At 38.9% G+C, this 14,781-nt stretch overlaps 1 protein-coding gene and 1 long non-coding RNA gene across 2 annotated transcripts; both read right to left on the bottom strand.

Annotated features, from left to right (window-relative positions):
* Nucleotides 1–455: 455 nt before the first annotated feature.
* On the bottom strand, nucleotides 456–1,331 carry LOC115750425. Its single transcript, XR_007197900.1, has 3 exons — nucleotides 1,185–1,331; nucleotides 815–988; nucleotides 456–484 (listed from the first exon to the last, which is right to left on the bottom strand). It is a non-coding gene; the product is annotated as an uncharacterized LOC115750425 (long non-coding RNA).
* A 4,505-nt stretch (nucleotides 1,332–5,836) lies between these two features.
* LOC125314082 (putative F-box protein At2g39415) lies at nucleotides 5,837–6,467 on the bottom strand. Its single transcript, XM_048275533.1, has 2 exons — nucleotides 6,039–6,467; nucleotides 5,837–5,866 (listed from the first exon to the last, which is right to left on the bottom strand). Exons 1-2 carry the CDS (start codon nucleotides 6,465–6,467, stop codon nucleotides 5,837–5,839), a joined length of 459 nt encoding a protein of 152 aa, XP_048131490.1.
* Between the last annotated feature and the right edge of the window lie 8,314 nt (nucleotides 6,468–14,781).

Here is a 14,781-nt window from a genome sequence, read left to right as displayed (position 1 = left end):
AATGAAGTGACATCATTGCATTTGTTAAACCCAACTTATTCGCACACTGTCAAAAGTGGCGCAAAAAGAGACGATCAATTGTATTGCCAAACCAGTGCTTGTGATTTTGCCCGAGCTTGCATAACTCATAAGAGAGTCCATTGAAATGATAATTGACTATAACTTCAGCATTTTGGGAGGCTCTCTGATAGCCTTCTTGAAGCTGAATCACGTCGTGGAAATCCCAAAGATAATGAGGGTTGATGAGTCTTCGTCGATGCGACATCCTTAATTCAGCATCGATTGTCATCTTCTCCAATCCAATTGCCTCCTCGAGAAGAAATTTAGCCAGAGCAAGCAAAAGATTTGATTTTTCATTGTCAAATTCGAATCTGGCAATTTCAACCTTTTAAAGATGATTTGCCAAATAATGGAACTCCTTTTGTGACTACCGAAATTGCTTTTCATCAAAGTCACAGAGCTTCGGCAAATCCTTGTTCTTGAACTGAAAACACACGTTAACAGTAGCTTTTTCAGAGCTAATTAAGAAAAGAAATATCCTAGCAGTGACATTAAGAACAAATTATAAGTTCTGACAGACCCAAAATGAATTAATGATCACTTTCTTTGCTACAGAACGGTCAACTTTTGTCCAAACATACCCAGCTTTTTCATACACCAATTCATTTTATGCAAGCAAATGCAGACGAGTTCAAAACATAAATGGCAAGTACTTCAGCAGCTCCCTGGTTAGAAGCCCGAACCCAGATGATATGAGGCTGACTGCTGAAAGCATACATGTAACTATGTTCAGAACTAAAAGATAGATTAGTACCGTTAATTCGTTGGATTTTGGATCGCATATGACTAGCCTTTCCAGGAGCGGAGAACTCTGCAGCAAGTATGCCAACCCCAGAAGGCCGCGTTTACAAATTGTAGGATACACTATGATACTGCGCCATCTCGATGATAGGTGCGGCGTTCCATTTGCCTTTGCAGCTGCTAGAACCTAAAAACAACTTAAATTGTGAACCAAGTAACAGAACAAGATATGACGTTGCTGTACTTTCTATTTCTACCAAGATTCAAAGCTTCGAGTGCGAAATGGATCGGTACCGGCTTACAGGACAAGAAGGAATGCGGCAGCAGCCTTTGCTTTTGTATTCAAAAATATTTGAATCTAACCAAACAAAATAAACTCGCACCTTGAGGCACCAGCTTCCGATTGTGATTTTCGCGACATGTTGCAGCTGCTCAAGAAGGAACTTCAACCGGTCAGAAAAGCAGCCAAGAAAATCAGTTGGCTTGTCAAAGTTCAACTCTGCCTCTGCCAATGAAGATGCTCCATTTAGTCTAAACCCTCTTAGGACAAATGCGCCCGACAGACAGACGCAATGAAAGCAGATTCGGAGCTGAAACGTCGAGCGACACTGTACGACCGGATTCAATCACCAACTCTCTTAGAGATCTTGAATCAATCTGGACGTCGTGGTGGAAGGGCACGAGATGCAGACGTAGCGTGAGAGATTCCAGAGTAGGGCACCCGCTCAAGATTTTCATAATCGCAAGGTTATCCAAGAGAACGTGGTGAAGGCACAATTTCTTAAGTGAAGGCCAGTTGATGGTAACATCCCATGAGAAAAGACAGTTAGACATTCGCAAGTTCACGAGCGATGCGCAATTGCACAATAATCTCAGTACCCTTTCATCGTTGTAGTCTCCAAAGAACAACGAAGCGTCTTTAACTTTGCGCGCCACGGCCAATTGAATCCACGGGTGAATGAAGATATAGACTTCGCTCTTAGTAGCATCGAGGTGGAACTTTTCTATCTGAGTAGCTGTGCAGAGACTCAGTGCTTTGCCGATCGGACGAAGGAGACGCTTTGAGGGGAGAGAGAGATGGATGTACGGAGTGGAGGTCCAAGCGCAACGCCATTGCTTGGACAACGCGCTGGTCTTGACCACGTCTTTGAAGGGCAAGAAGGAGAAGATGTGGTGGATCATGGCGTCGGGCAGGTGGCTGATGCGATCGGCTTCCTCCGCCTCTGGCGGAGAAATCAGACGAGGCGGTCTGCCGGCCATGAAACGGATTTTGAGGGACTCGGAGGGTTTTTATGAAGGAGGTGTTGGTGGGGTTGACGTAGAAAGCCAAATCAGATCCTCGGAGATCCACACGAATCAGATTTCGAATATTATTGTCTGATTCTGAGCATTATAGCTTGGTCGTAAGAAAAATAACGGGGGAGATTTGGTGATATATGAAGTTGAAGAACGCTTTTTAGTAAGGAATTGTAGTTCCTGTTACCCATTGTCATCAAAAAAATTTCTCAATTAGGTTCAATTACATTACTTATTGCAAACAGTAACTAATTTATTAACGCCAGTAAAAGAGATCAGACTTTCGGAGGGAGAAAATCATAATAAATAAGAACTAAACGTATTAAGGAATACAGATTAATGTCTTGTTCCACCACGGTGATAATTGCAACCGGTCGGGATTTATGACCTAAAGGCCCCAAGAAGTGGAAAAGGGTGGACACGACTGACCTTGACAAAAGGTTTGAAGAAGGGCGCCAATATCATCAGTGATTTGAAGTTAAAAATACCTACTTGAAGACTGGGTCAAAAGGATTTGAATAAGCTGAAGAACGCGGCAGCATTTGGCGTGCTAGAACTACAACCGCTGAAGAGTAGTTACCATTCCAACTATTATAAATACCATCGGGGTGACTGCAGAGGAGGCCCTCGAGCAAATCAATAAATTTATCTTATCTTTATCATATTATATTTTACTTTCCTTAGTTGTAGCTTTCAGGTTCTCGTCGTCGAGCCAAACTCCGGCATTTATCTTTATCCTCGATACTGCCATCGAGTCAAGCTCTAATGTATTATCGAAGAGTGATCAATGCGTTATCTTCGAGTTAAACTCTGACAATGTTTTGGGTGCGTTGGTTCATCATTTCTTGTGATAATTTGTGCCCGCTAAGCCAAGCCCTCGAGTTAAACTCTGGTTTGGTCTATATTTGTGTAATTTCATTACTTTTTCATCTATATCGATTCCCCTCTAGCTGTACTTACGAAATCTCAGCATCAAGTTAAACTCTGGACAAGATAACATTTGTGTAATTCTATTGGAATCTTTGCAAACTTCACGTGTTGATTTTCTGACTGTCCAAGACCTTCACAGGACCTTTTATCACATTTAAAAGCTAAAGACAGAATTTTGGTAAAAGATATTTTGTCATGGAAAAATTCCCGGCAAAACAGTTCCAATTACATTCTTTTTCGATATTGGTCCGCCACAACAGGCTTGAACATGAATAACAACCTTTTGAGCCATTAGTTCTCTACAGAACATACCTATTTCACTGTACACCGCTTAAAGGGTTTTCAATATATATTTGAAGACACTTTCTCTACTTTATCCAATTTTTCACATTTTAAACTCAAGAAAATTTTCTTTTGTTATAAACTTTTTCTTTATCCACTTTTTGAAATTTAAATTAAGATAAAAGGTAGGAGATTATAAATGGATAAGGGATAATTCCAAATAATAGCCTGAAGTGCATAATTTTCTCAAATAAGAATTCGGAGTAGATATTATTTCAAATAGCGTGATGAAGTATCCTCATTATTTCAAAAAAGTGCCTAGCCAAAGGATATTTGCGTCCTTTATTCTTTTGAATTTTTTTATTTTTATTTTTCTAGTTTTTCACTTTTCCGTTACTTTTCTTTTTTTATTTTTCATTTTTAGTTTTTCCCTCTCCCCTCCCTCGGCCATTACCACTGTTGGGCGAGGGCCACCCTCATTGGATCTGGAGACCCTTGTCAACGCCGGCGAGGTGAGCCCTCGCCCGACGTCGGTAATGGCTGAGGGAGGGGAGAGGAAAAATAAAAAAAAATAACAAAGAAAAGGAAAACAGAAAAATAGAAAAAAATCAAAAAAGTAAAGGACGAAAATGCCCTTTAACTAGGTCCTTCTTTGAGACGATTTGAGCACTTCAAATCATAGTGCCTTGCCATGTGGCAGGTACAAGGAAAAGTGAAGTGCCACTAACACAAGAGCAAGTATTCTCTCATCTCAACCCTTAATTATATGTAATAGGACAGGACTTTAGCTCACAATTAGTACTATGAGAATATAATGTGTAAAGGATATTTTATGCTAATTAATGGAAAAAGTTTGAGATTAAAATCCCCATATGCATTCTTTCTATTACGCGTGGAGATTTGCATGTGCCTTTCATGGCAATGTCAACTGTCATATAATATAAATAGTACCGCTTGGGCCCATCACATGTTGCTTATGCTAAAGAAATAGTTGAATTCACATATGAACTCGGGCATTTACCCAAGAAGAAAGGAAAGTTGAACTTGTCCTTAGAGGCCAAGTAAATAATTTTCACAACCTAATGAACATATATAGTGGTCTTGCCATTTGGTTCCATCAATCGGTCTGCGAAATTGTACCAAAAACTACTCGAAATGTAATGGAAAACTAGGGATTTCAAAGGAAAGATTGTTCATGAATTCAAAGGAAATCCCAAACTCAAAAAGCTCAAAATGAATGGATCATCAAAGCTTTTTGTCAAACCCAATTTATTCGCACACCGTCAAAAGTTGCATAAAAAGAAACAACCAATTTTATTTCCATACTAGTGACTATGATTTTGCTTAGGCTTGCATGACTCATAAGGGAATTTATTGAAACGATAATTGACTATGACTTTAGCATTTTTAGAAACTCTCCGAGTGAGTTCTTGCAGCTGAATCAGATATAGAGAGTCAATGGGTACTCCTCGACGCCACTTCCTTAGTCCGGCATCGATTATCATCTTCTCCAATCCAACCGTCTCCTCGAGAAGAAACTTAACCAAGGCACGCAAAAGTTTTGCTTTCTTACTGTCAAATTCGAACCCGACAATTCCAACCCTTTTAAGGTGATTTGCCACACAATAGAACTCCTTTTGCGAGTGCCAGAATTGCCTTTCATCAAAGTCATGGTACTTCGGAAAATCCTGTAACGGCTTTTTCAGAGCCAATTAGAAGAAGCAATAACCTAGCAGTGACATTTAAGTGCAAAAAAACAATGGAAAACCAGATAAGCTTCTCAGAAGAACTAGTACAACAGATTATAAGTTCTACCAATTTGTTTATGTGACTAAATTCAAATGTGTGTAAAGCGTAAGTGGCAACAAGAGACTAACTATCGAAAGTGATCTGAGGGTAACTGTCGAAAGCATATATGTGACTATCCCCAGAATCAAAGATAGATTTTTACCATGAACGTGTTGGATTTTGAATTCCATATGACTAGCCTCTCCAGGAATGGAGAACTCCGCAGCAAGTACGCCATCCCCAGAAGATCGCGTTTACAAACTGTAGTATGCACTGTGATATCGCGCCATCTCGATGATAGAGATGACGTTCCCTTTACATTCGCAGCTGACAGAACCTGAAAACAACTCAAATTGTGAACCGAGTAACGTAACAAGATATGACAATCGCTTTACTTTCTATGGTCTTGATATAACATATGTATCTTTTCCCACCGAAAAGGAAGAAAGAGCAAACAAAGATAAACTCGCTCACACCTCAAGGCACCAGCTTCCGATTGTGATTTTCGCGACGTGTTGCAGCTGCTCAAGAAGGAACTTCAACCGGTCAGGAAAGCAGCCACGAAAATCAGTTGGCCTGTCAAAGTTCAACTCTGCCTCTGCTAATGAAGATGCTGTATTTAGTCCGAAGCCTGTGAGGACAAATAGGCCTGATAGGCGCAATGAAAGCAGATTTGGAGCCGAAATCTCAAGCGAAACATCGTGCGAATGTATATAAAAGAATTCAATCCCCAACTCTCTTAGAGATCTCGAATCAATCCGGAGGTCGCCTGGGAGGGGCAAGACACCCAAGGTAAGAGACTCAAGACGAGGGCACCCGCTCAAGATTTTCATAATCTGATCCTTCTCCAAGAAAAGGTCGTCAATGCACAGTTTCTTAAGTGAAGGCCAGTGGATTGTAATATCCCGTGCAAAACGACAATTAGACACTCGCAAGCTCACCAGCGACGCGCATTCATACAAGATTCGAGGCACATCACCATAACAGCGTCGAAAGACCAACGAGGCGTCTTCCACTTTGCGTGCCACGGCAAAGCCAAACCACCGATCGGGTTCGGTGGGAATGTGTAATCCAGACACAGCAGCATCAAGATGGAACTTTTCTATCTTAGCAGCTGTGCAGAGACTCAGCGCTCTGCTGATCGAAGGAACGAATCTCTTTGAAGGGGCTGAGAGATCGATGTACGGAGTGGAGGTCCAAGCGGAACGCCATTGCTTGGACAGCACGCTGGTCTTCACCAGATCTTTGAAGGGCAAGAAGGAGAAGATGTGGTGGATTATTGCGTCGGGCAAGTGGCTGATGTGATCGATCTCCTCCTCCTCCTCCGCCGTTGGTGGAGAAAGCAGCAGCCGCCATCTCCCTGCCGCCATGGATGGAATTTGAGGGGACTTGGAGGGTTTATGAAGGTGTTGGTGGATTGACCTACACAGGCAAATCAGATCACCCAAATCCACACAAATCAGATTTCATATATCATTTGTACACTATCTCTAATTTGAATCCTAATTCGTGATTTGAGGGGAAAAACACTCAATATATTTTGCATAAGCATCTATAACCTATAATATAGTCAATACCATGAAAATTCTTAAACTAGTACGCTTGTAATAAATTTACTTAAACCTAATTTTTTATCACTAAAAATTCCAAAGTGGTACACATGCCACAAACGTAATCCCCATTAGTTTTGTGTTAAATTTTACTGGTAAATTGCTAAGTTTGATGACACGTGATAATTGACAAGTGTATCGATTTGGGGCTTTTACCCTCGGTTTGTCACAGGCCTACTAATTTGGAGTTTTACGTGATATTAATCCAATTTCATGGGACCAATGGAGGGTAAATTTATCACGATGTATAGCAGTTTAGCATTTTTGGTGGTCAAAAAATTAATTTGAGGTAAATTTGTCATAATTATATAAGTTTAGGTTTTTTGTCGTTAAAATATTAGTTTGCGTTAAATTTATCACACTTATAAAAGTTTTTTTTTTCATGATATTAACCATTTTTCTCTATATATAGCACTTTTTTTTCTTTAAATAGTTTCTTTGAAACAAAAACTGAATATATGATTGCTTTCTAGGAGCCTCTAAACACTTACTTTTACTAGGGGTGACATGTTCCAAGTTCCGGATAGATTCTAACTGGAATCTAGAACCTACCCGCTAGAACAGGTTCCTCATTTTTTGGAACTTAGAACCTAACACTGTGGAGTCCAGTTTTAGGGTACCCAAGAGCCTGCCAATATTAACTCCTACTGCATTAAAACGGAAGATATCAATTTTCCTAACTCTCCAACTCCACCATATGATAAACCCACCCTACATTACCTACAAAGATCCAGTTTGCAGTCTGTATGACATTGGATTATACGTGCACAAACAAGGGCAAAAGCTTTATTTCTTTCCTGACTAGCTTTAATTGAGTAATGCTTTTATTAAGGCTTTATGCCAACAAAAATGGAGATACCTTCAGAAAATTTTAGAGCTCTTCTGAAAGGACAAACTTCAAAGAACCACAATTCCATTAAGCAGATTTTAATGGTTGGAGCCCTTGACATGCAGTCTTTTATTCACCAAGTGAAGATAAGCACATTGCGATAGCACATTGGACGAGAAAAACAGAATTTAAAAGAAAAACTTAGTCACTTACGCACAGCCTGTTCACGTCTTGCTTCTTAACTTCAAAATACAAAAGATATTGTGAGGCCAGAAAGTCTCTTCTGGACAACTTCAAAAACAAATAATGGAAGGCTGGTTCTTTTTCATGTCAAATTGAAGGCTGAACCCCCTCCAATCTAAATTAGTCCTCTGTTAAAGTAAAACCAATCAGTGGGTACCAAATCTCTGTCACGAACCGGACCCCGATTTACCGGAATCGGGAATCGGATCGAGAACCGCAGGTTCGGCTCTCCAGTACCAAGTTCTATCTTGAATCCACGCTCACCCTTAATTTTTACTATTGTTTCATGCCTTTTTATTATTTTTATTTCCTTCACTATACCAAAACTAATTAAGAATAATTCAGTGCAATTTACATTTTCTTATTGCATACAGGCACAATTTGTTTTTTTGAAATTATTGCGCATCAAGAATTTCTTTTTTTTTTTTTTCTATTTATCTATGGTTACTAGCTATGGTGCACACATGTTGTGTGTATGCAAAAGATTGATATGTAAAGGTTTTGCAATGCGACCTTATTACGAAATTTTGGGTTGCTAATTAATGGAAAGAAGTTATTAGCATTCCTGCAAAATTTGAGGTCTCTTTGTAAAGTTGTTTATAAGATAGATAAGATTTAAATTTTAAAATCGAGTTGCGCGAGAGATAAAATAGGGTTATCGGATTATGCACTTATCCAAAATTATCAAATTACGAACGTGTCCATTGATAGAATTGTGAACTTTTCAAGTAAAGAATTGTTAGACCAAAGAACAAACCTTGGTCATAACAAAAAATTTTCTCAATTAGGTTCAATTTTATTAGTTATTACAAAAATTAATTAATCTATTAATGCCAGTAAAAGAGATCGGTGATCAGACTTTCCTTGTGAGAAAATCATAAAAAAAATAAAAACTAAATGTACTATGAAAAAAAAATTAATGTCTTCTCCCTCTAACGATGGTGATAATTGCCAAACTGGTCGTCATCAAATGCTTGGTTACATAAAAAAATCCCTCTACAGACGAACCCTAATAAGAAAAAAAATAAACCCTAGATTTGAGTGGCATGTTATGAATTCGTCTTGGATAATTGGAACGGGCTCTATGGCATGAACTTAGAGTTGTCATGAACATAGGGAGAAGTGTCAAAAAAGTCCTAAACCTATTGCATTAGTACCAATGAAAACCGAAACCTTTTTTTTTTATGCTAATTTAATCCTAAACATTTTGCATTCATACCAATTAAGTCCTAAACCTTTTATTGGTGTCAATTCAATTCTAAACCTTTTGCATTTGTGTCAATTTAATCCTAAATCTTTTGTATTTATATTGATTACTTTAATCCGGTTAATTTTGGCCAAAAATCGCTGATTTGAACGTTGATTGTCTTATGTGGCATGGCTGTTCTAGATGAGATGCACACAGGTTGCACGTATGCAAAAGGAAACGACCTTCTTTTGAAATATTTGATAGCTAGTTAATGGAAAGAAGTTACTCGCAAAATATAAACAAACTTATACATGTATATGTGGGGAGAAAGAAGTGTCTGCAAAATTTGAATTCTCTTTGTAAAGTTGTTTGTAAGATAGACAAAATTCAAATTCGGAAATTGAAATACGTGGGAGATAAAATAGAGTTATTAGATTGCGCGGTTGTTCGGAGTTATCAACTGACGCATGTCCATCGATAGAATTGCGAACTTTATCAAATAAAGAATTCTAGTTCCTTTTCCCTTTGTCGTAACAAAAAAAGTTGCTAGCCGATAACACAAGGTCATAATATCTCGATTAATTAGCATTTTCCCTTCTAATTTATACAGTTATTTCCAGTCACATTCAAATTGCGGGTTAGTGTTGTTTAAAATACAATCATGAACTTGCTTAATTAGGTTCAATCATGTTACTAATTACCAAAGCAATTTATTCATTAATACCGACAAAAGAGCACAGACATTTCGTGTTAGACAATTGTAGAAGCAAAAATAAATGTATTAATGAAAATGAATTAATGTCTTCTTCCTCTAGCAATGGTGGTAATTGCCAAACTGGTCAGCACCAAATGCTTGGTTACGTAAGAGAACCCTATATAGCCGAACCCTAGTAAAATCGAAGCTAGTTAAGAAAACACGAAAGATCAAAGTTCTTTCTCTATACATGAGACAACTGTTATTCAAAAATATAAGGATAAATGTATTTCATCACGTTCTTTTCCGATATCGGTCCAACAAGTGATCTTGTGAGCCATGAGTTCTCTACATAACATAACTATGTTATTATATGCCAGTTAAAGAATCACGAACGATAGTTAGAGGTGACCTATGTCGAAATAACACCTCGAGGATCGGTACTAGATGCTCGCAGGTTGAGTAATTCATTGAATTAGTATCATGCTGCCTGCTGGTGTTCCAAATCTAGGAGCCTTTGATTCTAGTTGTGGATTCAAATGTTTACGTCTTTCGCTTTGAAGTTCTGCTGTAGAGAAGGTTTGAAGCCCATCACTCCTTTTGGGCTTTTCGATTCGGAGTATTGAAATAAAAAGAGCGGGTTGCATGTTTCTTGACCATCTCGTTTCTACCTAATGTTATTGAAGGTCAATTCTCAAGTATTACCAAATTTAACTGGATTTCGACTGAGCATAGACGTGGATATCGTCAAGGCATTTGAATTCGTTGGATTCTGCAAAAGTTGAATATCATCAAATTCGTGAAGTCTACTTATGGATCTATGTTCATGCTCATATCCCATTTAAATGTGTCATCACAGCTAGTGATCTAGCTCGGACTTCCCAGTTTAGAAAACGATGATGATAGTTTTGCGATGCAAATCTTTAAACAAGATATCTTCATGTATTAACAATCATTCTCAAGACAAGCTACGGAAAACTCTACTTATGGAAATCAAGATTTATTTTTCATGGGCAATCAAATCGACGGAGATTCTGATTTCATCCATCAATGGCTACTCAATCTTCTTCATACAATCTCCTCCAACGGATTCATTAGAGAGTGATCCTGTGAAGACTATCCAACAAGTAGTTGGAAGTGGAGGATTATAAAAAGGAGACATGGTGCTGAAGAGATGGATTCAAAATATTAGACAGAATTATCTTTGACCCCCTTACTTCACACTCTTTCATGATTATGAGAAGATGACAGATGTAAGGTAATGGCCAAAGTGAATGCAATAATTGAATTATAACTCCATGTGGTCCATGTTCACGTGTCCCATATGCACAAAACTACTGACATATGACTATCACTGTTTCACTTTCCGCATGGTTAGATCTCGAGGGACCAAAAAAGATTTAAGTATATCAACTATAGCTTTCATGTGGTATCAACTATAGTTAAGTTACTATAGACACGGCGCATGTGAAAAGGTTGCACCAATGTGATAGATTTCAATTGCTAGACGTTTCATATTATCGAGTGATGTTTCGGTTATTGCAGTCATGATGATAACGTAACAAATCTACAATGCGCCTATTGAAAATAAATGAGAAAGTCAGTGCATTTCCATTTTAGTTTGAAATGTGACATCTTGGCTAGAAGATAAAGGAATTAGCCAATTCGGGATGACTTTTTGGCTAAACGAAAAAAAAGTAGTTATGCGTGATTTGTGACATCATCAGAAAATTTCTTAGCACAACTTTCATGGAATAAGCAAACTTTTACTAAAAGCACAAATCTTGTCGATATGGAACACAATTTACACAAGTTGTGTTCTTTAATTAAGCATGTGTGCACGATAACTGCTATCATATCGAACTACCAATTTTTAATTTGAAAGACTTATCAACCATCCCCAATTTAAGTTACCAAATAATTTGAAGACACCAAATCTTATCGGATTGACTTATCAATATTTTTTTATTGTTTTCAGATTATGAACATACCAATCAGATTATGAACTTTTAATTTCGTAGCTTATAAATTTTTAAAGTTACGAACTCCTACATCAAATTATAAACCATAATTTCAGTAACTTACAAACTTAACCCTAATTTGAGTGACAGACAAAACTTTTTTGATTGGTTTCCATTTATATTTGAGTGACTTATCAATATGTATTCGACTGTTCTGAACAAAAAAAAAATCATTATTCTATTGTTTTCAAATTGAAAACATTTATTTGCGTAACTGATTTAACAACGTTTTAGAGGTATGAACTTTTATGTCAAACTACTAATTCTGATATTAAATTAATAACATTAATTTGAGTAATTAACCAACTTTCATACGATTACTTTACCATTACTTTGTATTACCAAAATTTCTTTTTCGTAACCTCTACTTGATTGTTTCCAAATTACCAATTATTATTTCCAAATAGATACCAACATTCCAAAGCTATTTTTTTTGTTATTGAATTACCTATCTTAATTTAAGCGAGTAAGCTATTTTTTAACAAAAAAATCGGACCGAATAGGCATAATTACAATAGATCTAAAACTTTGTTGATAACTTTCTCCAAATTATAGTGAACATAACACAGTCAAAAAAGCATAGAAAGAGATGAGCAATCTTGGGATGTACTCTGCACCTAAGTCCATTCAAAGATAATTGACTATAACTTCAGCATTTCTAGAAGCTCTTCGACAGCCTTCTCTCCTAAAGCCTTTCTGAAGCCTGATCAGATCATGAGGGTAAATGGGTGCTCCTCGAAGCGACTTCCTTAATTCGGTGTCGATTATCATCTTCTCTAATCGAACCGCCTTCCTGAGAAGAAGCTTAGCCAATGCAAGCAAGAGTTTTGACTCCACACAGTCGAATTGGAACCCCACGATTTCAACTCTCTTGAGACGATTCGCCCAGCACAGAACTCCTTCCCTCTGCGTCAAAAATGCTTTTTCGAGGTTGCCGATGTCTTGAAAATCCTGGTAAAACCTCGCAGCAAGAAGCGCACACTATGACAGGAGCTTTGTCGGATCTAGTAGATGCATTAACAGAAATCGCCATGTATGTAAACTATATCCAGAACCAAAGATAAGATTAATACCTTAATTTCATCGGATTTCGAATTGCATATGGCTAGCCTTTCCAGGAGAGGAGAACTCTGCAGCAAGTACGCCATCCCTCGAACGTCGTGTTGGCAAACTGTGGTGTGCACTCTGATGTTGCGCCATCTCGATGATGATACGTAGGACATTCCCTTTGCCGCCGCAAAGGATAGAACCTGAAAACAACTTGAATTTTGAACAGGGAATTCTCTAGTTTCCATGAACATATTACGATAAAAATCGACTCGCACCTCGAGGCACCCGCTCCCCATTGTGATCTTCGCCGCGTGTTTCAGCTGCTCAAGGAGTAACTTAAACCGGTCGGGAAAGTGTTCAAGAGAACCAGTTGGCTTCTTGAAGTTCAGCTCTGCCTCTACTAATGAAGGCACTCCGTTTGGTATAAGGCCTGTGAGGCGAAGTTCGCCCGACAGACGCAACCGAAGCAGATTCGGAGCCGAAATATCGAGCGACGAGATGTAATCTGCTCCGATCGCCAACTCTCTCAGAGATTTCGAATCGATCCGGAGGCTGCACGTGTGCCACAAGGAACGCAAAGTGAGAGATTCGAGGGCAGGGCACCCGCTCAAGATTTTCATAACCTGATCTTTCATAATCTGATCCTTGTCAAACCAGCCGTAGTGAAGGCACAATTTCTTAAGCGAAGGCCACTGGATGGTGACATCCGATGAAAAATGACATCTAGACAGCCGCAAACTCACCAGCGATGCGCAGCCGCACAAGGATAGAGGTGCGGGGTGATACCCGTGCCCGAAGACCAGGGAAACGTCTTCCATCTTGCGCGCCGCGGCAAAGCGAAACCACTGATCCAGTTCACCTGCGACGTAATCATACGTAGTAACATCAACGTGGAACTTCTCCACCTTAGTAGCTTCGCAGAGACTCAGCGCGCTGCCAATAGAAGGAGCGACACGCCTCGAGGGGAGCGAGACATCGATGTATGGAGTGGAGGTCCAAGCGGAACGCCATTGCTTGGACAACACGCTGGTCCTCACCACGTCCTTGAAGGGCAAGAAGGAGAAGATGCAGAGGATCATGGCGTCGGGCAAGTGACTGATGCGATCAACCTCCTCCACCGCGGACGGCATCTTTCGGCTGATGTTGAGAGTCAGAAAATAAGACAAAAGTATGATATGTTCAAATTTAACATGCAATCTTTCCGGATCGGTAAATTGACTATTCTAAAACTTGCAATGCAATTTGCAGAATATGCAATTTCAATCAAACAAATTATGCGATTGAAACTATCTCAAGTTCCAAATTAGGAAAAATTACCAAGATTGACAAGATTTCTGTCCGATTTGAACCTGCAGCCTTCGGAAATCGCCAGGGGGTCTCGCCGATGGTGTTCCGTGGCTCACGATCAAGGGTCTCGGCTGGCGTAGGGGGAAGTGCTTGAATGAGAGACCCGGTAGCAAAAGCGATCCCATGAAACACTTTGACCATACAATCCACTATTGGGGGATGATTAAGAACCTGGAGAAATCAATTAGAGTTGCTAGACCATAATGAACGCAAGAAAGTTTTCTTCATTCCCACGTGTTCTTTTTTATGGCTCCACGGAGAATCCTCCTTGTGTCCAAGTCACTTTTGCATTGCCGGAACTGTTAAATTAATGTTTCGAGTTTGAGCCGTTTCGAAACCTAATCGGATAAGAAAGAAATCCAAAGAATCCTTTTATTTGAATTGCATATAAATCAATATATGCGGAGAGTTTCTTATCTTTATTTGGTTGGATAGATATATACCCAGAGTCAAATCTTCTGTGGACTCTAATTGCCTAGCTGGGATTTCTTCTGTGGCTGTACAAAGGAAATCGTGTGGGGCCAAGAAGGGATTTAGAATAAAAATAAAATAACGCGAACGTCGTCCTATCATAACTAAATTAAATGTATGATTGCTTTCTAGGAGCCTCTAAAAACTTACTTTTTTTTATGGTTTCATACCATTTCTATTTCCTTCACCATATCATAACTAATTAAGAATCCTAATGGGAAGAAAGCATT

This window comes from Rhodamnia argentea, chromosome 3 (genome assembly GCF_020921035.1).
Source record: "Rhodamnia argentea isolate NSW1041297 chromosome 3, ASM2092103v1, whole genome shotgun sequence".
NCBI classification, from domain to species: domain Eukaryota; kingdom Viridiplantae; phylum Streptophyta; class Magnoliopsida; order Myrtales; family Myrtaceae; genus Rhodamnia; species Rhodamnia argentea.
Note: the sequence above shows the minus strand (reverse complement) of the source record. Positions and strands in the feature narration are given on the sequence as shown.

What these genes read in the sequence shown, in the direction of transcription:
- LOC125314082 (XM_048275533.1), bottom strand. Translation starts at nt 6,467, where the DNA reads ATGGCGGCAGGGAGATGGCGGCTGCTGCTTTCTCCACCAACGGCGGAG. An exon ending in TGTATGAATGCGCGTCGCTG is followed by an intron (nt 5,867 to 6,038) that starts GTGAGCTTGCGA and finishes TGCCCCTCCCAG; the next exon opens with GCGACCTCCGGATTGATTCG.